Source organism: Megascapheus bottae, chromosome X, assembly GCF_031878675.1.
Source record: "Megascapheus bottae isolate mThoBot1 chromosome X, mThoBot2.hap1, whole genome shotgun sequence".
Classification (NCBI taxonomy): domain Eukaryota; kingdom Metazoa; phylum Chordata; class Mammalia; order Rodentia; family Geomyidae; genus Megascapheus; species Megascapheus bottae.
Window position 1 is genome coordinate 92151779 of NC_143547.1, and position 26471 is coordinate 92178249.

The window sequence follows — 26471 nt, forward strand, 5'->3', positions numbered from 1 at the left end:
CAAAACAATCATGGTAAGGCTGGACCGTGGCTTGAGTGGTGGACTGCTTGACTGGTTAGTGAAAGGGCCCAAGTCCAAACCCCAATAATGTCCCCAAATAAAATAGGTAATCAAATAATTAATGAAAGATCTAATGATTTTAGGCTATTATAATAAAACAATTATGGCAATAGCTTAAAACCCACAAACTAAAACAAGGGCTGATGGGTCCATGCAGATGAAAATAAATGGTGGATATGTTATTTACAGTTGAATAATGATTAATAAATATACAGCGATGGAATTAGTCACCATTAGGTGATCATCACAATACTGTAAGGCAAGAAACACGAATGGATACTAAAAGTTGTATGCAAAAAAATGAGGAAACCAGATATATACTGTATAGTCCCAAAGCAGCTGCATAAAATATTTTACTAATTCTTATAGAAGAAAGGCTAATTGAACAGTGGAGAAATATGGCACATACCATCTTAAACACAGGACTGAGGTTATCATCACTAATGAGAAGGACACCATCAAATTCTTGAAATTGTTCACTGAAAACATAGCATCAATTCTGTTTTTTTTTTCTATTCCAAATGCATAACCTGAATTTAATGAGGAGAAAATATCAGGTAACTCTGATCTAAGAGGATTTTACAAAATAGCTGAAATTGGAGACATGTACAATCTAGCAAATGCCAAAGCCCTACATTGCTCCTCAGTACCAGTAAAAGAAGGTAATTAAAATTTAAAAAAAATGATAGACAATGACTAGCTGATACTTTATGTGAAAATCACAAAAGGCGAGGAAAAGAAAACAGATGGAAGAGTAAGTGAAACACAGGAGTCTGGAAAAATGCTAAAAAATGATTGGCTACAGGCAAAATTGGAAAGGCATATCAAATAGCAGTTTTGTAGCATTATCAATTTCCTAATTTTGATAGTTGTAATGTGTTCTATAGAATGTCCTTTTCTTTAGGAAATGTACACTGAAGTATTTCAGGAGAATGGAATATCACATGTGCAAGTTATTTTAAGATGGCTCAGGACTTACTCTCAGTTGGCACAAAGACACACAGAGGCACACACAGAAGAATAAGAAAAAGTATAATTAAATGGTAACAATTAGAGACACTGAGCGAAGAACACATAGGAGTTCTTTGGACTATTGCAACTATTTGCAAGGATGAAATTATTTCAGAAAAGAAGCTGTTTTTAGAGAAAACCAGTCAATTAAAAAAAAAACCAGAGGCCAGGAGTTTGGCCTAGAGGTAGAGTGTTTGCCTTGAATGCACAAAGACCCAGGTTCGATTCCTCGGTACCACCTACTTAGAAAAAACCGGAAGTGGTGCTGAGTCTCAAGTGGTAGAGCTCTAGCCTTGAGAAAGGCCAAGGACAGTGCTCAGGCCCTGAGTTTAAGCCCCAGGACTGGCAAAAGAAAAAAACAGAAAAAAATGAGTGATTGTTTATAAATTAAGTCATGAATATAAGGCTTTATTTTTGCTTATTCACCCCCATCTTGTTCGAAAACTAAGTTATAGAGGCTTCATAAATATGTAAAAAAAATCAAAATAAAATAGAGAACTGCATGTGTGGCTCAAGTGGTAAGAAATATGTGATGACCGTGGCAAAACTCAAACTCTCATAAACTTGTAGCAATTTTCAAGTACAAGTGTATAATATACTTAACAAGTTTTGTCTGGAAATAGTATAACACTGCATCAAAAGGGGATATGAAGCTGGTTTATTTAAACTTTAAAAACAGAAGAAGAAGAGAGCTGCAATGGTTCATATGGGAAACCTTGGAAAGAACTGATTGATGGACCTAGGTATTCCGAGACCAGGAAGATTGTGAAATGGTACAACATACTCTTGAAAATTGTATAGACTATATGGCCAGGCAACAGCACTAAGCTCTTTTCTGTGCTTGATACCCTTTACTCAAAACTTGACCTGGCATTAGACAAAGAATGGAGACAGAAAATAATCATTGGTTAGAATAATAGAGACTTTCAAAACACTAATACTTTGTGTATGTATACTTTATTAAATTTTCACTCTAGGGTTACACATAAGGCTGATTTCACAAAACTTTCTATTATTCCAAAAGCACTTATCATAAAACAGTGATTATATAAGTTTCAAGGAAAAACATTACCTATAGGAGCTTGATATCATTTCTTAATACTTATTTTAAATAGAGCTTGAAATAACACAATATTAAAATAAGAGAGAAGTTGACTTTATAACCACTATTCAAATATTAGTCTCTATATAAAAATAAAGGATAGTGTCAACAAAGTTTATATGTGGGTTAGTATATCTATGTGGATTTATTTCAAAGAAATCCCTGTACAAACTTCACTTTCTAGATCATTTAAACAATAAAAATAAAAATGACCCTTGGTGAAACAATAAAGTGAATCATCCTGCTTCTAAGTTCTCATACCACTGGAACCATTTCAATTTCCTGCCCCAGTTTTCTCTACCAGTGAATCCTGAAAATAAATTAAAAATTCATCATGTTTCATAGATTATTTCTTAGCAGTCTTAAATTAGAACTCAAAAGTGTCCCTTTAAGGCAAAGAAGACAGTAGAATTAAGGTGGAAAAATCTCCTGAAAGACAAAACCATCTATTATTGTCACAGAGACAAAAACATCTGAAAATAGTTTTGTTTTTACAAACAGAATAAATGTACTGAATACCATCAAAGAGGTTTGTCTTCAAAATAACACGAGAGGACAGATTTCCTAATAGATACATATATGTTACATGTGAAGGATTATGAGCTTTGCACAGAGGAAAACAACATGAAACCTAATGGCTGTTATGGTGGTGATTACAATGTAAATAACACATCTGAGTGCAACAGAACTACTGCACCCTAAGTACTACTCTCTAATTATTGAAAGAGAGGTTTCCATTCAAGCTGTACACAATCACTAGTCTGTGTGTGCCTTCAAATCACATCCTCTTCCTTTAAAATCTAAGGATCTTTGCCTTCAAAAGACACAAATGCAGTTGGTTTCCTTTTCTTACATTCACTTAAAAATGGAATATTACAATCCTAGTGGGTAAGTGTGCATCATGTCTGAAGAGTAAATCTATTGCAACAGATGTTTTGCACAGGGTAGTAAATAATAAATAGCATAACAACAGATCACTCACAGATTTCTTAAATAACTTAGGAGTTTCCTCTGGGAAAACAAAAGAACACATGGTACCTCATACTTGTAGCATAAACACTACAGCTCACACAGCTTCTTAAAAGCAGGATGCAGAATGACATCTTGTTTGGCTCCTACAAGCTTCCTTGCAGATAATAAACTACTCTCTATAAGACAGAAGAATAAGAACTGGGTTCTGACTCTGGCAGCAACACAATAATCAAATCACCACATGACAAAACAAACCCAATGACAAAAAGGAATCAGAGAAAAAGCTGCAAGCAAAATAGGATGTGGCAATCATATACAGAAAGCCTCCTTTTCCACACTACCTTATAACAGACATCCCTTAGAGCACAACAGTGAACCACAGACACCTACACCACCATAACACCACCCAAGACACTGACAGCTCCAAGGTTGCTCACTTTTGTACACAGTGGTTTGGGGTGTAAATAACATTATTCGTTCATTTGTAGATGCTCCACACATCTGGTCAAGGCAGGGATTTCTTCTCCTTGATAACACCACCTAGAAATATCAACAATATTTTATATATTCCTTAGAGCAATAGATTTGGGGAGAGAAACAGCAACTGTGGAAGCAAGATCCTAAGAACTTCAGGAAGAATAATGCAGGCATCTTGTAAGTTCAACTACATTCTCAACACTAAAGCCAATCTTCAAGCAAAGAAAGCAAATAAGGGTAGTGATGGAAACAGTTATGTATTTCTTTCCCTCTGTGAGAAATGGCAAGTAAGCAGGTCAGACAGGAAAGGGAAACAAAATAATGTACTTTAAGCTGATGCAGAAAAACTAAAATTTAATATAATCAAAAGCAGTTTGTATATCACCATGAAATAAAAGAGACTGGAAAGTATGTAGTCAACAGAGAACAAAAACAAATCTCTCAAGCAAGATAATTTCTGATATCAACTCTATCGCATCACTGCTGGAGAAAGAGCTGTTGTTGTTGTTGTTGTTGCTGCTGTTGTTTAGATAATACACATTTGTGCCTCCCTTGAATATATAGACTAAAAAATAGGTGCTCTTTGAGGCACAAAGGAAAAAAATCCTCTACAAACATCAAAAGTGAATACTTGACATATAGTCATCAAATAAGAAACAAGATCAGCCAAAAGTAGACATCAGTAAAATCACTACGCTTGCAAAATTAAACTTTACAGGAGAGAGATGCCAATAATAATAATAATAATAATAATAATAATAATAATAATAATAGCATCGCAATGGTTGAAATGTGGCAAACTTCAATCCTCATTACGGATCAAAGTTCTCTGTGTTCCTCACTGACTGTTTTAAGTGGGAAACAGCAGTTAAAACACTGAATGAGAAATAGTTAGGTCACTTGGGTGAGAGATCATCCATGAAGATGGGCGAGGAGCATGGATTACAGCATGCTACTGAAGACTCTGCGGGAGCGCTGACTGAAGCCAGTGAGTCTGAGGATAAGCCACTGCTGCTACTACTGCCATCCAAAATATCTGAACTGAAGACAAAGTAAAAAGAATGATAAGCAAATGCATCCATTAAGGGTAAACATAACATGCAATGACATGGTTTCCAGGACTCACACGTTGGTAGAGCATTTGTAAATAATAAGGAAAAAAAGCATAAAAGCAATAGCAATGAACACGCGATGGATTATATTGAAATACCTGGGAAAGAATAGTCTCAGAAACCCAAAGGAAGACTCTCAAAGTCCTGTATTATTTGTGTCTCCTGGAGACACCAGACTGTCCAACAAGCATTTCTCTTGATATTGCCATAGGTTTTTGTGAGGTAGCTTCTTAATCTTATGCTCAAGTGATTTCTATCCTATTTGTCATCTTATTTTCCCATCAGCTTGGTTACTTACTCAGGTCTCCATTCTCTGGCTAGCTCAAGCACATCACTTCATAATTCCTATTCTCCGGAACAAAGTCTTTCAATTGCCCAACAGTCGACTACTTGCCCATCCCAAGAGGCCTGCAATTCAATTTTTTTCTGAGTTGCCCCTCTAATTACATGCCTTTTACATTCTTCTCATTTTATGAATTCCTAACACTGTTGCCTTTCTCACCGTTTTCAAATCCAAGAGGTCTCCCTACTATCTCTAAAAGACTTCTTTTCTTACACCCCTTCCATTTACCCACTCAAGTTTCTGAAATGAATTCTCTTTACCCATGGTCCTAATACCCTCATGTCAATGGCCTCTTTAATCTCAACAACTGACTTCTGTTCCCATCTTTCCACTAAAACTGACCTGGGCATAAAGTGCCTCTATAACCAAGCCCAGGAATACCATGTCCATTCAGCCCAGGCACTCAGTGCTCCCAACAATCGAGCTAGCCTGCCTCATAAATCTGCTTTCACACTTAAGGCATGAAACTCAAGGCCTGTGCAAATTGGCATCAAGTCGCCTTTCTGGTTTTGATTCCCAGTGATCTAACATATATGATCTATGTTCTACAGTTGGCCTGAATTTCCTCATTCGCTTATTCTAATATTTACTAAATTCCTGCCAAGTTTAGGAAGTCTGCTGAGACTAAAAGGACAACAGTATGAAGGATAGATATAGTTAGTCCCTGTCCTGAGGAAATTTACAGGACATGGAGGAGACAAAACATTGGAATAATAATGCTAATAAATATATAATTACAATTTGTGATCCAAGTCAAAAAGAAAAGAAAAAAAGAGGCTATGAGAGTCTAACGTGTGGGTAACCAAAAAAAAAAAAAAAAGGTTCCCAGGAAATGGGATTTATGCTGATCAGAATGGGTAGGCCTACACTAGGTTAGTGAGGAAGCAAGGGTAGTTTAAGGAATCAAAAGCAGGCAAATGTGTAGCACAGGGAGGTAAAACACAGTGAGAGACAAAGTAGTCAGGCAGTTTAAGAATTTACACAGACACACTTTTCATAAAATTGGTGAAGAAATTAGGAATCCGTAAGTATGGGTCCTAGCTTAAGTTTGGTCTTGAGCGCCTTTGCAAAAACCCATCCTGATCTATTATGTTCTGAATCTAAATGTGGACTCTTGTTATTTTAGTTTCCAAGTTAATGTATCCCAATGTTAAATAACTCAGGATACATTTAGAAATTTCTGCATGTTACACTATCCTCATGAATTACAACTTCCCCACTTCTGCTTCTGTGCTCTTTTCTTTTCCTTTAAATATCAATTCTTTCTTTTTTCTGCAATTCAAGGTATAGAACTCAGGATCTCACACACACTAGGTAAGAACTTTATCATTTCTTTCTATTGATTGTACATTGTTTTTAGGTAAAGGCACACTACAAATAGGCTTTGAAAAAGTTATATTCCACACTTCTCCTTCACTATGTACACTGCTTGCTGTCAAAGGCATCATGAATAAGACCATTTTTGAATTTGGAAAATTCAGCTGGCTCTGTTATTTGTTCAACCAAATGGCAAATTGGGTCTAAAATATGATTTATTCAAACTACCGAAAGTTGCATAGACAATCCAAGACATTAGGAAAAAAATTTTAAATTTTCTATGTACCTTTGGAACATATGTGATTTTCCCTCCTGCAGCTTTCGCCTAGACTAATATTAAGATGAATTTACTTTTCTAAAGCACATATTGGTTGGACCTTCTCTATGTTACTTAGTAAGGAAAAAAAACAGGCTTAGATTAAAATTTGGCTATCGTGCAGATAATCTGACTTAAATAAGGAATTCCTTCTAACCATTAGACTTCTGATGATGCCTGGGTAGAAAAACTCCATTTGTAACAAGATCTGCTTGGGTGGATCCTATATTCACTCTAAAATATGACATATGATGTGTAGAGTTAATTTTTCCTCCTAAGACTGTTGAGTACTTGAAGAGGAACAAAAATTGACAAGACTGTTTGGTAACATAAAAATGAACTTGAAAATTTTATTTCAGAATTTTTGTTATTCTGTATAAATATATGGGGTTTTTTTTGCCAGTCTTGGGGCTTGAACTCAGGGCTGGGGTACTGTCCTTGAGCACTTTTTACTCAAGACTAGCACTCCGCCATTGAGCCACAGCACCACTTCGGATTTTTTTTGTATATGTGGTACAGAGCAATCAAACCCAGCGCTTTTATATGCTAGGCAAGCACTCTACCAGTAGGACACACTCCTGGCCCAGATGTATATAATTTTTACAATAACAGAAATAGAGTATGCTTTCATTTAGTATCCAGTAAAGATTCAGAACTTGGGGAAATTATAAGTAGGTATTTGTACTAAACTAAAATTTAGTTTCTGTTGTAATTAATCTGGCCCTGATGCTTGAACTCAGGGCTTGGACTCTGTCATTCAACTTCTGTGCCCAAAGCTAGCACACAGATAGCACTACAGCTCCATTTTTTGGCTTTTTGGTGGTTATTTGGAGATAATACTCTAATGGAGTCTAGTACAATTTCACTTTCTTCTTTTTTGTTGCTTAAGTTCTGACAGAGGTACTTATAAGCCATACCAAGACCTAAACAATTCACACGACATGTAGGAATACCTGAATCATTGGGCCGGGAGTTTGGCCTAGTGGTTGAGAGCTTGCCTAGCATGCACAAAGACCCGGGTTCGATTCCTCGGTACCACATACATAGAAAAAAGCCAGAAGTGGTGCAGAGGCTCAAGGACAGTGCTCAGGCCCTGAGTTCAAGCCCAGGACTGGCAAAAAAAAGAATACCTGAATCAAAAGTGAACTACTCCATTTAAGCCACTGAATATATACATTAAAGCAATAATGGAACATCACAGTTCAATGTATTATGACTGAAAAGAGTCCTCAGTCTAGAAAAACTAAAGGTATTTGGTATATTATATATGCATTTACTTGGGTATTTGAAAAAGGGGAGGCAAGGGAAAAACAAGAATGGGAGGGGTTGGGGGAAGGGAAGTAGGAGAATCACATGACAGGGGGTAACAATGTTCAAGAAGTTGTGTACCACCATGCACAGTGGCTCACGCCTGTAATCATAGCTACTCAGGAGGCTGAGTTCTGAGGATCATGGTTCAAAGCTAGGCCGGGCACAAAAGGATCTGAGACTCTTATTTCTATTAACCTCTAGAAAACGGGAAGTGGGGCTTGGCTCAAGGGTAGGGTGATAGCCTTGAGCTGAAGAGCTCAGGGACAGTGCCCAGGACAAGTTCAAGCCCCATGATTCCCCCCCCCCACACAAAAAAGTAATGTACCTACTACTTGATGAATGTAACTGTAACCCCTCTGTACAACACACCATCAATAAAATATATAAACAAATAAATATCCTAGCAAAATAAGAAGAAAAAACTAAAGGTGAACGTATAATCTGACATTTAAAGTAATAACAAAACTCAGACAACCAGTGTGACTCATACTATAACCTCATCTGGCTGAGCCATGTTTTACCTTATTCATTGAATAAGCTGCGTTTTAGCTGATTAAGGGCTGGTAGGCAAACGTACTATAAACTAGACCCAGTCCTATCAAATTCAAGGCAGATTTTACTATCAGGTACATCTGTGGGGCATCCCCACACCCCTCATTAAGGGTTGAAGTGATATATAAGGCTCTTCATTTCTACTAATTTGCCAAAGCATTATCTTTAAAAATAACCTCTAATGTTGATTTGTCTGTTTATTTTGCAATATTTGGGATTTAGTCACAAGCACTGACCACAAGAGACAAGAGAATTCACAGAAGAAATTTTCCCTTTATGTATAACAAACATATCACTTAACCCTTTATTTGTTATATTATATTGCAGATATACACAGTTCTATTCCCAGAATGAGGAATAGAGTTCCTTGACATGCAAAAAGAATAAAAAACCACACAAGATGCACTTCTGAGTTATGCTCAAACGCTTGATGTTTACAAGGACAAAATGCAAAATGACATAACTCCCGGTATTGTGCTTATTCCTCAGATCTAATTGGCAATCATCTCAGATCTTTAATTTAGTAAAAGAAAATGAAAATAAAAATTATTCCTACTGGCAAACTCCAAGTGGATCCATACTCATATTTCAAGTTTAGTTTATACTTCAGAGATGTCAGATTTCAAGATTATTATCTAGTACATAAACTTTAAAGGTTGTAAAACCTATCTTTTTCTTTGTGATGTGGGGCAGGGAATAAATATAAAGATTAGGATGATGAAATAGCAACTACTAATGACTGGATCCTTTATCTGCTCTCTTAAAGGTAGCATAAAAATGGTTTCCTTACTTTTGTGAACAAGTATATTGCCATCTTGGCAAAACATAGCTGGTTCCTATCTCTGTCCCAGTTTGATTTTGATAAATGAAAGTGCACTTAAGAGGAAGATGCAAATTTTCTGCATTAAAAGACTAACTTGTACTGAAAATCTCTTCTATATCTATCTATCTATCTATCTATCTATCTATCTATCTATCTATCTATATATTTATATGTGTGTCAAGATACTCCCAAAAATCTTAGCATAATTTTAAGCTTTAATAAGCTCAGGATAACAGATCCTACAAACCAACTAAAATATTATTTAAAAGGTTGCTTCACTATCTTTTTATTTTCATTTCATTTTTGAGATGAGGTCTTGCTAGACCGGCCAAGGCTAAACCTGAAAATGGGTTCTGGGAATCCTTCTGCCTCAGTCATCTAAGTGCACTACAGACATGATGTACCATAGTACCTGGCAAGTAAATTTTTGGCAGTCGTAGGGCTTGAACTCAGGGCCTGGGCTTTCTCAATTATAGAGCTCTACGACTTGAGCCATAGCACCACTTCTGGATTTTTTCTATGTATGTGAAACAGAGGAATTGAACTCATCTTCATGCATGCTAGGCAAGCACTCTACCACGAGGCCATACTGCCAGCCCGGCAAGTACTCTTTTGGACACAATTTTTGTGAATTTTGAGAAGTAAATTTATTACAGAAGACTTGGCCATGAATAAGGCAAATGTCTTCTATGTGAGCCAATACTTTTTTTTCTGCCAATTCTGGGGCTTGAACTCAGAGCCTGGGTGCTGTGCCTGATCCTCTTTTTGTTCAAGGCTAGCACTCTACCACTTGAGCCACAACACTACTTCTGGCTTTTTATGTTTATGTGGTACTGGGGAATCAAACCCAAAGCTTTATGCATGCTGGGAAAACACGCTGCCACTCAGCCACATTTCCAGCCCCGAGGAAACAGCTTTTCATATTTAAAGAGTCAAAGCTTCTGCTGAGTGCTAGTGGCTCATTCTAGGTGCCAGTAACTGTGCTTGTAATTCTAACTAACTACTCTGAAAGAACAGAGGATCATAGCTCAAAATCAGCCCAGTCAGGAAAGTATGAGATTATCTACAATCTAGCACCAAAAACTCCAAACATGGAGCTGTGGTCAGTGGTAGGGTGTTTCCCTTGATCAAAAAAGCTCAGGGTCAGCACCCAGACCCTGAGTGAAAGCCCCAGGAATGGCTCAACTAAAAGGTCTCCTTCATTACTAATGTCAATGTCAATGGCTGGGCTCTCCCAGCCATTCCCAGATCTACTAATGAGCATGAATGTAGTAGCAAGAAAAACTGAAGTCTCACAGTAGCCATTTCCACGAACAGCTAAGGTGGTACTTTTCAGAACGCATGCCTACACAGAAGTGAGGAACCTTGGTTAATGCTATGCATTCCGTTTCCTTTTTTATTTGTTGGACCTTGTTTTATGGCATCTTGAAGTCACTAAAAATAAATGTTAATGTGTATTATTTTTGTGGTCCTGGGAATGTAACTCAGGGCCTTTACATGCTAAGAGTATACTCGATCACAGAGTGATCACACCAGCCTCACACCCTTAGCATGGCAAAGCATTATAAACATTTACTTAACTTGGTTACTTGGTCAGTAACTGGGTAAGCAAACCTATTTATAACCATGTGCCTATAGTCAAACACACTTTGTCATTAAAATGATATGTAGTTTGCACCACGTATAAAGTTTCACCTACTCGTCCTCTTGATGAACTGCAGGCATTGCTCTTTGAAATGGTCTACATACCTGGAAAAGCACTGTATACCAAAATTAGCACAGAGTTACTAAGGACATGCAGAGACGAGGGACAAAAACAGAGTGTGGGACTGAAAAATAGCTGGAACGATCAACAAGGCATCTGCTTCAACATTCCAGCAGTACTGGTCACTGAGCCTAATAACCATAAATAAGTCTGTACTTGTTGATCAAGTAGGCACACAGGCTATCTTATACAAAATCACCCGCAAGTCATTTGTGAAGAAGGAATCCTCAATCCATATACTTTATAAAATGGTTCATATACTTCTTCCATTCATAACAGTGCTAAAATTTATATAACAAAAAAGTTCTGAAAAATATTATAGCAGTTTCTAGTATATGAGTGCAAAGCAAGCTGACTAGAACATACTAAAAGATTTCATAGTTACTGAGTTACTGCTATTATCCTTTCCCCTCTTCTACCATATGTACATCAGTATCCAATTTAACCTCAGGTTAAAAAAAAAGAAACAACTAGTTAACTTTCTCATAAAACAATGAAGGTGCCAGGCACAGTGGCTCATGCCTGTTATCTTAGCTGTTAAGAATGCTGAAATTTGAAGTTCAAAGCCAGCTCAGGAAGGAAGTCCATGAGAATCTTAGGTCCTATTAAGCACCAAAAAAGCTGGAGGTAGAGCTATGGTTAGAGCTAGCCTTGAGTGAAAAACTCAGGGGCAGTACCCTTGCCCCAAGTTAAAGCCTTAGGACCTGCACCCCCCCCAAAAAAATAACTAACTTTAAGTCAGGAATGGTAGAGCACACACAGGAGGCTAAGACAGAAGGTTCATGAGTTTGAGGCCAGCTGGTGTCCCATAGACTCCATCTCAAAAAGAGAAGAGGAAAAAAGAAATGACACTTCATTTAGCATTGTGATGGAATACTCAAGATTCCAAAAGATTGCATCATCATGCCATCTAGAGAACAGACATATCCCCTAAAGATTTATATGCTAAACATGAATTTCCCAGCTGGTGGCACGATTTGGGGAGATGGTGGGAACTTTAAAAGTAAGGCCTTACTGGGAGTTGGTGGCTCATGCCTATAATTCTAGCTACTTAGGAGGCTGAGATTTGAGGATCAAGATTCAAAGCCAGCCAGCCCAGGCACAAAAATCCTTGAGACTCTTATCTCAAATTAATCACCAGAAAACTGGAAGTGGTGCTATAGCTCCACTTCGTAGACAAGAGCTCAGGGCCCAGGCCCAGAGTTCAAGCACCATGACTGAGAAAAAATTGGGGCTTACCTGGAGGAAGTATGTCAGAGGAACATGCCCTTGAAGGTGAAACCTAGTCCCTGGAAGGTCAAACCTACTCCCCTGTCCTTTGCTCTATTTCCTGGATGCCGTGATACTAGTTACTATGCTCTGCCATACCTTTACTGTCAGGCTGGACTGAATTCTCTGAAACTTTAAACAAAAATATTTTCCCCTCTATATTGTCTATGTCTAGTATTGGGTAATGGAAAAGTCCAATTGATATTAAAAATTGGTACCGAAGAAATTTGATTGCTGTTGTAACTACCTGATTATTGGAACTAGCCAGTGAAAGGAATATGGAAAAGTTTGGGGATATGGGCTAAAAAAGTTCTAGAATACTATAAGCTAAGTTTAACAGGTGATTCAGATCAGAGCTCAGAATACCATAATGCCAAGATAACTGTGGACAATAAAGACTGTGTTCATAGGGTCTCATATAGAAACAAGAACTCTATTGGAAACTGGACTAGAAACCATTTATGTATACTTTGGCAAAGAACTTAACTACATTTGTCCATGTCCTGAGACTTTGTGAGAGACAGACTTTAAAGGAAATAAATAAATGAGTCTGGTGAAGGAAATTAAGACAGTCCAGCAATCGGCTGTAGCACAGGTATTAAGAGCTGTTTTGAGTCAAGTTTACAGACAGAATTAGGAGTAAAAGGCAGGAAAAAGTTGCAGTTCAGTCAGAACATCCTGTGTAAGGTTGGCATTAAGGAATACAAGATTTTGGAAGAGATCAACACCATTAAAAAGAAATCAAGGACCTTTGATTAGCATAATAGAAATTATGTCTTGAGAGCATTTCAGAAATAGACCAGACCCCAACCATTATAGCCTTAAAAGTATAAAAGAAAAAATCATTTTCAAGACTTTTCACTTTTCATTTCTTTTTTTGCTGCGGATCAAACCCAAGGACTCATGTATGCTACACCAACCACTCAACCACTGAACAATGTTGGAACTTTTAAGGTTTGAGAAACTCTTGGTGATAGATTAAAAGCACTTATGAGATGGCTATGAGAGTTTGAGGGGACAGGAACAAAATGCTATTTTTAAAACATAAAATGTACCCCACAGGCTCATGCATGTAGAAAGCTTGGTCCTCAGGTACAGGTGCTATTCTAAGAGGTGGAAGCTTTAAGAGGCGACCCTAGGTGGAAGAAGTAGGAGGGAATGTGTGTCTGAATAACTTAATCCCCAATCCATTCCTCTCCTCTGCTTCCTATCATAAGCTCCTAGCACCAAGATGTTCTGCTTCATAATGGCATCAGAATCAATGGAGCCAAGAACTATGGACTAAAGCCTCTGAAGTCATGAGTCAACACAAATCCTTCCTCCTTTAACTTGTTTCTGTTGGGTATCTTGTCACAATGAAAAAAGTCTGACTAATACATACAGTTAAGAAAATGTTGCAGGCCGGAAGTATGGCCTAGTGATAGAGTGCTTGCCTAGCATGCAGAAAGATACAGGTTTGATTCTTCAGTACTGCATACATAGAAAAAGCTAAAAGTAGTGCTATGGCTCAAGTGGTAGAGCTCTAGCCTTGAGAAAGCCCAACGACGGTGCTTAGGCCCTGAGTTCAAGCTCTGGGATTGGCAAAAAAATAATGAAATATGAAATGTAGGCAGAGCAGCCATCACCAATGTATATTACCCACAGCAACCCAGAAATTCTCTCACATAACAGTCAGATGATGACACTTTACCATACCATGCCATCTGTTGAGTGGAGCTGACCTAATAGGAGCTAGGTACAAAAGTAAAAATGACAAAAGGATGAATATACTTCCAAAGGAAATATTCATGATTTACAAATGATTTATTCAATATTATCTATACCACCATGGACATTTTCCCTTCTGGAAACATGGATAGAAAGTTGAATATATCTTTAGTTATCCCAGTATACTTTCAATTGAGTCTTTTAAAAATGTATCATATCCTAATATCATTTTGATTTTTTCCAGTTTTTTTTTACCATGAACTGAGATCCGACAGTTGTTCACCATCTGGAGATAGCATGTTTGTGGTACCTTGGAAGAATCTCTTCGGCTGGCTTTCTGTCTCCATTTCACCTAATTTGGAAAGGGATAATACCACTCTGAAGCAATTTCACAATTATAGGATTGAAGCTCATATGGAGTAATTTTTGTTTAATCAAAGCACAGAATCCACCTTTATGTCACCATTTAAAAGCTATTTTCTGCTGGATGTGGTGGGGTAAGTATGTAACACCAACAGTTGGAAGGGTGAGACAGAAGGAGGAATTCAAAGACAGCTAGGGCCACATAGCTAGATCCCATTTCAAATAAACAAACTGGAAATCTATTTTCCCATGGAGCATATACTAATATAGAGCACATATTTCCATATAACCAGGATTCTTTTTTTTGCCAGTCCTGGGCTTAAGCTCAGGGCCTGAGCACTGTCCTTGGACTTTCTCAAGGCTAGAGCTCTACCACTTGAGCCTCAGCACCACTTCTGGCTTTTTTCTATGTATGTGGTACTGAGGAACCGAACCCGGGTCTTCATGCATGCTAGGCAAGCACTTTAACCACTAGGCCAAATTCCCGGCCCCATAACCAGGATTCTTAACAACAACTTGTTTATTATACATATCATGTTATAGATGCATATACATTCATTTTTTGGGCCAGTCCTTGGGGTTTAAACTCAGGGACTGGTCACTATATCTGAGCCTTTTTGCTCAAGGCTAGTACTTTTACCACTTGAGACACAGCTCTAATTCTGCTTTTCTGCTAGTTAACTGGAGTTGAGAGCCTTATAGACTTTCTTGCCGAGGATGAATCCTCAGATATGAGCTTCCAGAGTAGCTAGGATTGCAGGCATGAGCCACCCGTATTCTTTAATAGATTAGGATAACACTGATTATATAAGGCAAAATGAATCAAAGATAATCAACAGTATAAATTATTTCAAAATAGTGAAAGCTCACAGTGAATATTTTATGCTAGATAATTTTCAAATATCGTTTACATATTTTAATACTCAAACATTTCCTAAGGTGACATCAAATGGGTTTATAAAAAGTGTTGCCTGTCTGGGTTTGGTGGCACACATCTACAATCCCAGCAGATTTGAAAGGCTGAAGCTGGAAGATCAAATTTCTGGGCTAACCTGGGTAACAAAACAAATAAACAAACAAACAAACAACTGTCTCTTGGAAAAAAAAAACATATTAAGTGAAGTAAGCCATTCCCAAAGAAACATAGGCTCCATGGTTTCCGTCATTTGTAATAATTAGTACACATCTAGGATTCTCCTAGCAGAGGATTACAATAGCTCAACAGCTATGTACATATGGCTGTATAGAATGATGGTAAGGGAAATGAACTCCAGGATATGAAAACAAGAGGTTTATCTTTGTGGTTGTTGCTTCTAATGTACTCTGTGAAGTTATTTTTTTTTCTTTTTTTCCCTTTTACTCCCTATGGTTTATCCCCTGTTGTTACTGTCTCTGACTTTGGTATACATGTTTACTTGAATTAGGGAAGGGAAAAGGAACAACAAAGTGATGAGATGAGACAAATTACAAAGGATGAACCAGTGTAACAGCGATACTCACAAGATTATATGTTGAAAATGAACTTTACAACTTGGGAGGAGGTGGAGGAGGAAAAGTGGGAGAAAAACATGGGAAGGGGTAACAATGTTCAAGAAATAATGTACTCATTCTCTTATGAGTGTAACTGTAACCCCTGTATACATCACCCTGACAATATAATTTTTTTAAAAAAGAAAAATAACTTTGTCTCAAATTAACAAGGAGAGCAGTCTGTCTCATAGTATAAAAGCAAAAAGTGGCTTTAGGCTACTGAAAATAATGATTATAAGTTTGGGGAGGGAAAAACTGGGAGAGAGGAAGAGAAGAGGAGAAAGCAAGAGAAGGGGTGAGACATTGTCCAAAAGAAATGTACCCATCACTTGACATGCAATGAGAACCCCTCTGTATATCACTTTATAATAACAATAAAAAAAATAGCAGGGGCCGGGAGTTTAGCCTAGTGGTAGAGTGCTTGCCTAGCATGGATGAAGACCTGGGTTTGATTTCTCAGTACCACATACATAGAAAAAAGCTGGAAGTGGTGCTGAGGCTCAAGTGGTACATCTCTAGCCTTAAGAAAACCCAAGGACAGTACTCAGGCCCTGGGTTCAAGCCCCACGACTGGCAAAAAGAAAAATAACAATTAAAAAAGTGTAAGTTTGAAGGCACACCTTCAATTGAAGCCATATATTATTCATGAATTTGGCATTTTACTAAATTGACTGTATCCTATAAATTGTCTCAGAACTGATAAAAGGATAACATGGCACAAATGGAAATTATTATTTACATCTTATTATCAAATAGTGAAAAATGTCTACCCCAACTCTAACTTTGACAGATGAAGATGTTGTTTAAAACATGCACCTTACTTGGTTTGGAGAGTATGCTTTTAATCTGATCTTCAGTATGATGTTTTAAAGATAATTTAATCAAGAGCCAATCAGTACTTCAATAGGAAGTACTTGAACTTTGAAATTAAAATAATTCTTATAGGAAAAAACATCAAAAAAGCATTTGTTTTTCCATATTATCAATTAATTTGCATTACATTTCTTCTGGAGTTATTCTGTATTATTTTTTGTGCTGGTACTTGGCTTGAACTCAGGGACAAACTATTGATCTGTAGCTTTTTTGCTCAAGGCTTACACTCTACCATTTGAGCCATGGTTCCACTTCTGGTTTTTTGCTCGATAAGTAGAGATAAGTGGAGGGCCGGGAGTGTGGCCTAGTGTAAAGTACTTGCATAGCATGAAAGAAGCCCTGGGTTCCCTTCCTTGGCAGCACACACATAGAAAAAGCCTTAAGTGGTGCTGTGGCTCAAGGATAGAGTGCTTACCTTGAGAAAGATCAAGGTCAGCATCTAGGCCCTGAGTTCAACCCCACAACTGGTTTAAAAAGAAAAAAAAGAGGCTCATAGACTTTGCCCAAGCTGATTTTGGACTGACATCCTTAGATCTCAGGGTTCTGAACAGCTAGGATTATAGGATTAAGACATGGGCATTTGGCTGAAAATTACTGAAATTCAGAAAAAAGTTATGTGCTTTAATATGCAGCTTAAAAGGATGCTTTTTATGTGATTTTTGCATTTTCAATTACTGACAGAGTTACCTATACAATTGAACTTTTTTTCAAATGACATTGCATTGTATTACAAAAATATGAATATTTATATTCCTTGCTGTTGTTTGTTTATATACTTTGCATTTTCATATGTTGAACCACTTGAAATCTATAACAGATTAATTTGTGATAGGAGTCTGAGTGTGTTATGTCTTATCTTTACTTTGTCCCTCACCTATTACAGAAACAATAAAATCTATCGTGTCAGCTGCTTTGAATAAAAAAATAATACTCTTTAATATGCAGCTTAAAAAATATGCTAGGTTTTTAACTAAACATCACTAGCAAATCCCTCCATCTACTGGCATATTTTGGAATAGCGATGAAACCAAAGATCACACTACTTTCATTATGTTTCTGTAATAAATTTCAAGTTAATAATAACAATAGTTTTGTTTTCAAGTATAGTTCCACTTGATAGCCATTCAAAATGTTCCCAGGGCTGTAAATAATATCAAGCAAGATCAAAGAAAAGTAGTTTTACTCACTAAAAATATTGCCACCATATCAGGATCTATTTTTCAAAGCATATCATCTTTAATTTTAAGTTGCCTGTGAGCAGAAAGGGTCCACCAAAGCTTTAAGTCTCCATTCTCCTAATACAGGAGATTATGGTTCATTTATTGTCCCTGAAGGTGATCTGCACAAAGAAATCACTGAATGAATTGCTTCTTAAAAGTCATCATTAATTGCTAGGAGTTTGGCTTAGTGTTGGACTGCTTGCCTAGCATGCACAAAGACCTGGATTCGATTCCTTGGTACCCACATACATAGAAAAGCCAGGAGTGGTGCTGTGGCTCCGGTGACAGAGCGTCAGCCTTGAGGAAAAACACCAAGGACAGTGCTCAAGCCCTGAGTTCAAGCCCAAGGACTGGCAAAAAAATTTAAAAATCGTAAGTTATCATTAAGCCAGGTGCTGGTATCTCAAGTCTGCAATCCTAGCTACTAAGGAGGCTAAGACAGACCATGTGGTGTGAATTGTCTAGGTCTTGGTGTGGCTCATGAGCACCTCCATCAGAACTTAAGCAACACAAAAGAAGAAAGTCAAATTGTACTAGAGAGCATGAGACTCTTATCTCCAATCTAGCACCAAAAATATGGACGTGGAGAACTGGCCTAGGTACCAGAGCACTAGCATTGAGCAAAAACATTCAGAGGTCAAGCCCCAAGCCTAACATTAAAAATCTTGATTAAAAGGACATCTGAATTGGGCCTGGTCATTCCATGCCTGCAATCTCAGCTACTTGAGAGGCAGAAATGGATGCACTGTCATTTGAGGCCAGCCTCAAGAAAAAGCAAGACCTCAATTAAACAAAAAAAACTTTGGGTGGTGATACTAACTTGGGAGGCCATATATAGGAGAATCATGGTCTGAGGCTGAGCCTGAGCAAAGATTGAGACTCTATCTAAAAAATAACTTACCAAAGCCAGGAACTGGGACCGGGAGTTTGGCCTAGTGGTAGAGTGCTTGCCTAGCATGCATGAAGACCCGGGTTCAATTCCTTGGTACCACATACATAGAAAAAAGCCAGAAGTGGTGCTGAGGCTCAAGTGGTAGAGCTCTAGCCTTGAGAAAGTGCAAGGACAGTGCTCGGGCCCTGAGCTCAAACCCAGGACTGGCAAAAAAAAAAAAAAAGCCAGGAGCTATTGGTTCAAAATCAGACCGGGCATGAACGTCCGAGAGACTCTATCTCCAATTAACCACCCGAAAACCGGAAGTGGTGCTGCGGCTCAAGTGACAGAGCACTAGCCTTGAGGAAGCTCAAGGGCCATGCCCAGGCCAGATTTCAAGCCCCATGACAGACAAAAATATGCTCACTTCAGGAGTGTAGCATAGAAGTAGAGTGCTCACCTAGCATGCAAAGACCTGTGTTCGATTCCTTGGTACCACATACACCGAAAAAAAGCTGGAAGTGGCGCTGTGTCTTAAGTACTATCCTTGAGAACAGAGAGGCTCAAGGATAGAGTCCAGGTCCTGATTTCAAGCCGCAGTACAGCCACAGCGCCACTTCCAGTTTTATGAAGGTACTTAACTGAAGATGAGCCTCACTAATTTACATGCCCAGGCTGGCTTTGAACAGTGATCCTCAAATCTCAGTCTCCTGAGTAGCTAGGATTGCAGGCGTGAGCCACTAGCACCCAGCTAGCTCCTTGTATACATAAATTGCTTTGTTAAATGGCAAAAAAATCCAATACATAACCTAAAAGTTAAGAAGAATGAAGGAACGTGTAAGGTAGGAGGGGTGGGTGAGAATGTTGAAAGGACTGAGATTGATCAAGAGGTACTTTATTCATACTTCTGTGTTGAATGGCAACTGCTTTGTACAACTATCTAAAGGAAATTAAATACACACACACACACACACACACACACACACACACACACACACACACACACACAGATGACCATCAGGTGTCTCCTAGAAGCATCTAACACTAGGAGTGACTGAAGCCACATTAGTGCTTTGTGGTTCAAAATTATGTCATAAAGAGAGCACTTAGATATATCACAAAGCCTACAGAATCTAATACGTGACAATTTTTGCTTTGCTGAAGAAATCTTCAGTGATGGAATCTAAATCTTACCTTAAATTTGAGCAAATTATCTGTTACAAGTATATTTGCTATGACCTCATCACGTATTTCTGTAGCATATCAACTATATATCTCTTTTACATTCTGATCATTGAGAGGCAATTATTTTTGGAATATGTACTGACAACATAAAAATAAAAGATGTAGATATGAGGTGTAGAAAAATACGGACAATATATGATAGATAATTTATAAAATTTAAAATCAGTACACATGAGAAAAATCTTTCTTTCATTATTTATTTATTTATTTAGATGTGGGTACTGAGGCTTAAATTTAGGGTCTTACTCTTTGATTCAAATTTCTTTTTCCTTTTTTTCATTTTATGATTTTATTTACCATAAACAAACTTCTTGATGCCATGGCAATTCTTTTCTTTTTTTTTTTATAAATTTTCTCCCTGTTTTTTCCTATATATTTTTATTGTAATTAATAGAAAGGTTACATTATATTCACCAGATAGAAGGTGCATACTTCACAAACATTGATACCCTTTCTCATGTCTTGGTCCCCATTTCCCTCCCTCCATCCCCGCCCCTCATCTTGTTTTTTCCCCCTTCCCTATCAATTTCAAATAAACAAATAAAAATATATACAATATATCAGATAACCAGGTGAAATACTGTAACAATATGAGATAACCAAGGGACAGCAAAAGAGATGAGAGATAACATAGTGCATTAAGGACAACAATCTCTCATTATATGGCTTTTGTTTCTATATCCTGGAAGTCCTTTCATTTAGCGTCATACTACATACACTTATGTATCTAGGTTTTGTTCCATTGTAAATCTCTGCTACGAGAGCCCAAGGTTTCTACTGATTATGACGAATGAGGGAAACCATTGAGCCTAAGTTCCTTTGAGTCTGGCTTACTTCACTTAATATGATTTTTTTCTAAGTCTTTCCATTTCCTTACAAATGGGGCAATGTCATTCTTTCTGACAGCACACAGCAATTATTCTCAAACATGGTCATTCTGCATAACACCAAAAAGTTGTTTTTCTACAACTGTGTTTTGTGTCGGTCCTGTAACTTGAACTCGGGGCTTGGGCATTGTCCCTCAACTCTTTCATTCAAGGCTAGTGCACTACCATGAGAGCCACACCTTTCACTTCTGCCTTTTTGGTGGTTAACTGGACATACAGACTTTCCTTCCAGGGTTGGCTCTGAATTATGATCCTCAGATGTAAGCCTCTTAAGTAGCTAAAATTACAGGCATGAGCCACTAGTACCGGCTTCAAATTTTTTTAATTTTATTAGCTTCAAGTTTTTCTGTAAGAATCACTGTTCAACAAATAAGTTTATAAGTACATAATGTATCTTAATCAATATCATCCCTTTCATCATTCTCCTACATCCCTCCCAACCCACCCCTCTCCTCAATTTTCTTAAGTTCATGGGATATGCACTGAATATTATGACTGCATTCTCCCTGCCTCTTGTCTTCATTTGTCTGCCCCATCTTTGTTCTCCCACAGAAGGAAAGTAATGTTATCAATTTATTCAAACAAGAATGCTAGTTTTTAATTCAAACTTGGTTAGGTTTAATACTACATATGATTCATCAATTCTTATCTTCCCCTACTTTATTATGGTATAATTAACAACCAAAAGTATAATTTAATTTGTACAATGTGATAATTTTCTATATGTATATAGAAAATTTTCTATATGTATATATGTGATCATAATCAGATCAGTTGACATCTATCCCCTCACTTTATTTACCTTTTTTTTGCCAGTCCTGGGCTTGAGCTCAGGGCCTGAGCACTGTCCTTGGACTTTCTCAAGGCTAGAGCTCTACCACTTGAGCCTCAGCACCACTTCCAGCTTTTTTGTATGTATGTGGTACCAAGGAATCGAACCCGGGTCTTTGCGCATGTTAGGCAAGCACTTTAACCACTAGGCCAAACTCCCGGCCCTTTATTTAGCTTTTATAGTGTATGATGAGAACATTTAAGATCTACTGTCATCAGATATGAAACATATAGCATACTACTCTCAATGTCTCTATGCTGCTACATACCTTTTCTTTTCAGAGGACCAAGAACACTGGGCCTAATGCACTTGACTGGACTCTGACTTGTCCTGTTTTGACAAATAAACAAGATGATGTGACATTAACTTCCAAGATTCAAAAGAAATAGCACTATAGCCGACCAAATCAATAAACTTGATAGCAATATAAGCAGAAATAGAAATGCCTGTCATAGGCGGAATAACTGAAATGCCAATATACGATTTGACCACAACTACAGAAACCTAGAATAGCATGGAATTTTCAGCCATTATAAAAAATCATTCTATAAGACAAAAAAAACCTACAACAGTATAAAAAAGGCCTTTTATTAAAGATTAGTGTGATCTTGACTGTTCTATAATCTTAAATTTTTATTCTTTAAAATGGGTGCATTGTCGGGTATGTGTGCAGTGTGTAAGTGTGCATGCATGTCTCTTCTTTGAATGTAAATGAGCAATAAGTCTCAACATCTAAATCTAGCAAAGCAGTAATGACAAAATACAAGTGATGGGCATATGATTGTTCACTATAACGTTTCTATCAATTTTTCTGTATGTTTGAAAATTCCCATAATGAAGTATTAGGGAAAATTAGACCAAAAATTGCATTTATCCTCAAGAGGCTGAGGCAGGAGATTTCAAGTTTTAGATTAGCTTGGGCTCTAGAGAGGAACTCTGACTCAAAACAGAATCAAACAGAAAAAATAATTTAAATTCACTTACCTTGGAAATTGTCTTGGATTAGCAATGGGATTTGGCGGCAACCCACTGCTACTCACAAACATTTGTAAGGATGGTGAAAAACACTGCTAAAAAACATATTTAATATTAAAGCAATTCTATTGTTCCAGTATTCAAATGACAAAATAGCATCCTTAGAATTGCTTAGGCAAATATGTGTATCATATGTATGTATATCTATATTTCTAAATTAATTCCATAGATTTTTAGTGGTTCTTCAAGTCATTGGAGGGTTTAAAGCTGAGGTGACTGTATATGTATGTTTTTGAGAATAAATGGCTTGATATATGAGACAGCAATCTTGTGTCAACAGTCTTACCTTTCCAAATCCTCTGGTGGGCGAAGGTGCTGGAGAAACTGGAGTGAAGTCAATTCTCTTTGGAGAATACAATTTCTCTTGCTTGTCAAAACCACTATCACCCTGTAAATATAAAGCATAATCAGCTCATAACAATGCAACACATCATCGCTGTTACATACTGTTACTAAATATCTACATTTTAAATGTATCAATGAACAGATTCTGATATGCTGGGGAAAAAGCAGAGATCAAAACAAGAATCAATTTGGAAGCAAAAAAGACAAAAATAAGCAAAAGAATAAAAAAGTCAATGATTGATATAAGGACTCCTGAAAAATAAAACATAAACAAACAAGAAATCTTTACCAGGCTCAAATTCTCATCCCATGACTGGCTTATCTGCATTGATGTTTGCATTTCCCTAAAACAAAAAGAAAGAAAGAAAGAAAGAAAGAAAGAAAGAAAGAAAGAAAGAAAGAAAGAAAGAAAGAAAGAAAGAAAGAAAGAAAAGAGAGAGAGGAAAAGCCATTAGTGTGTACAAATGTGACATTTATTAGGTTAGGCTCTGGCTCTGCCTTTGTGAAGCACTAACCTTTCTTGTATGGGGGGGTGTGAGAGAGAGAGATAGTCATGGGCTTAAACTTGCACTAACCTTTCATGTTCAATGTCTCTATTCATCATATCCAGGCCTTCTTCCTACAAGAACAAACATATGGGGTAAAGACATAATTTTCATTCATAAGCCTTCTGTGTGTCATCTGACATAATCACAGAAGTGAGAAGAACACACATTGTAAGAATGTCAACTGTGTCACAACAATATTTTAGCTGCACACTTGGAAGTGTAATGTCTGCAACTAACCAGAGCTGCATCCTGACTCATTTGGAATATCTTAATCTTCCAAACATAAATAAAAATTTAAAATTTTTTTAAAAAGCCATCAAATCTGAGCTAGTAAGGAAATATTTCCTCTTTTGAGTTTCTGAAGTCTGCTACTGAGAATATGATTAGGTAAGGATGATAACAACTGAAAAGGCAAAGTAAACATTTACAAGCTGGGCAGAGTGGCTCACCCCTGTAATCCTCACAACGCAAGAGGCTAAGATCTGAGGATCACAGTTCAAAGCCATCCAGGGCACTAACGTCCATGAGATTCTTATCTCCAATTAACCACTAGAAAAGTGGAAGTGGTACTGTGGTTCAAGGGGTAGAGTGCTAGTTTTGAGCTGAAGGGCTCAGGGACAATGCCCAGGCCCAGACCTCAAGCCCCACAACCAACAAAAATAACAAAACAAAACATTTACACTTCCTCAACCACAACATAGCAGTCTGCTGTCAGTTCTGGTGTAATCTCTTCCTAAATAATCTTTTACATTCTTAGAAATTTGGCTTTTCAAATCCCTGAACATTAATGCACGAGAGGGAGTTTGTTCACTCTTTAGCAAGTACACCAGGTGTTCAACCTCAAAACGCCATCTGTCACTAAATAGGCACTGACTCTAAGCACTTCTTCTAAATGAATGCATAACTGTGTACATTTAGGGAGTAAAGCATTTTGGGCACTGGAAATATTCACTTCCGCACTTATCTAAAATTAGTAACTATATGAGAAAGGAAAGGAAAAAGAAACACCAATGTTACAAATTTTTAGTTCTAATAATGCCAAAAGGTAAAGACATTCTATTAAGCCCAGTATAACATTTTGTTTATGATTGATTGATAGTCTTCAAAATAACTTAAAATGACAATAAGGATATTTTCTTCCTATACTCTGTGTCATTTCTAAGATTTTATCACTAATATTATCACCACAAACCTTACCAGCTAAGGAAAAAAAATCCATGTGATAAGGCAAGCTGCATTTAAAAGTCAACTATTATCCCCTTCTTTATAACTAATGTAAGCTAATAATTTTTATTGTATTTTATTGTTGGGATAATGTAAGAGGGGTTACAGTTATATTCGTCAAGTAGTGGATACATTACTTCTCAAACCTTGATATCACTTCTCATGTTTTGTTCCCCTTTCCCTCCCCAATCCCCTCCCAATCATCTTGTTTTCCTCCTTCCCTTCCCTATTTCAAATAAACAATATATACAATATACCAGGTAACAAAGTCAGATAAAGTAACTACATGAGATTAACAATAAAGGGGAAAAAAAGAGAAAATAAATAACTTCACATAGTACATTAAGTAATAACTTTTTAAAATAACTGCTGTCTTCTTCCTCCCTTGATTAGATCATTCTCTCTTTTTTTGTGCTGGACCTGAGGTCTGAAGTCAGGGCCTAGGTGCTGTCCCGGAGCTTATTTTTGTTCAAGGCTAGTGCTCTACCCTTCTGGCTTTTTGGTGCTTAATAAGAGTTAAGAGTCTCATTGACTTTTCTAACTAGGCTGGCTTCAAACCACAATCCTCAGATCTCAGTCTCCCGAGTATCTATCAGTGAATCAATTTTTAATAACATGAAGCTGAAATGATTTGGTGGCTGAATTATGCTCCTTTAAAATAATAATCTGGGGACGCGTGTTTGGCCTAGTGGTAGAGTGCTTGCCAAGCATGAATTAAGACCAGATTCGATTCCTTGGTACCACATACATAGAAAAGAGTCAGAAGTGGTGCTGAGGCTCAATTGGTAGAGCTCTAGCCTTGAGAAAGTTCAAGGACAGTGCTTAGGACCTGAGCTCAAGCCCAAGACTGGTAAAAAAATTTAAAGTAAATTAAAATGATATCTGGCCAAATAATAATAATAATAATAATAATAATAATAATAATAATAAATGGTCTGGCTTTAAAATGTAAGCTACAATTGGTACCGACAGATCTTACTGGGGTTTTTACAGCTATAGTGTTAACTACTTATTTTTATTCCCAAAGAAATAATAATAAACTTTCAATAGGGCAAAACTAAATAGGACATCCTATTTAAGGGGACATGTCTTTAAACTTTATAAACTCTTATGTAGTGGGCAGTAGAACCTGGAGTTTTTAGGCAAAATATAATTCAGGTAAATTTTTCAAAAGTTATCTCTGACATGATACATATGCCTTTACTAGCCAGCCTTTTCTTTTACATTTTTCTGTCTGTAAGTAAAGTCCTTTCCATTATTAAAACAATACATATTTAGTAATAAACAATTAATGGAGACATCAAGAAACACTAAGCTAACAGGCAAAGCACGTAAGGCAAGGGAATCCTTTAATGGGCTGA

At 37.2% G+C, this 26471-nt stretch overlaps 1 protein-coding gene across 4 annotated transcripts in view; it reads right to left on the reverse strand.

Annotated features, from left to right (window-relative positions):
- Positions 1-2032: 2032 nt before the first annotated feature.
- Pabir2 (PABIR family member 2) overlaps positions 2033-26471 on the reverse strand; it is a 31239-nt gene continuing 6800 nt past the window's right edge. The window contains exons 3-9 of one of the 4 annotated variants that reach the window (XM_090325704.1): positions 23914-23957; positions 23628-23682; positions 23280-23381; positions 22943-23025; positions 22227-22288; positions 14393-14489; positions 2033-3685 (exon numbers count right to left, since the gene is read on the reverse strand). In XM_090325704.1, coding sequence (XP_090181830.1) covers positions 3616-3685; positions 14393-14489; positions 22227-22288; positions 22943-23025; positions 23280-23381; positions 23628-23682; positions 23914-23957 — 513 coding nt within the window. In that variant the 3' untranslated portion in view covers positions 2033-3615. Of the gene's footprint in view, positions 4664-14392; positions 14490-22226; positions 22289-22942; positions 23029-23279; positions 23382-23627; positions 23683-23913; positions 23958-26471 lie in introns of all 4 variants that reach the window. The other 3 variants (XM_090325702.1, XM_090325703.1, XM_090325701.1) reach the window with 3 other exon arrangements.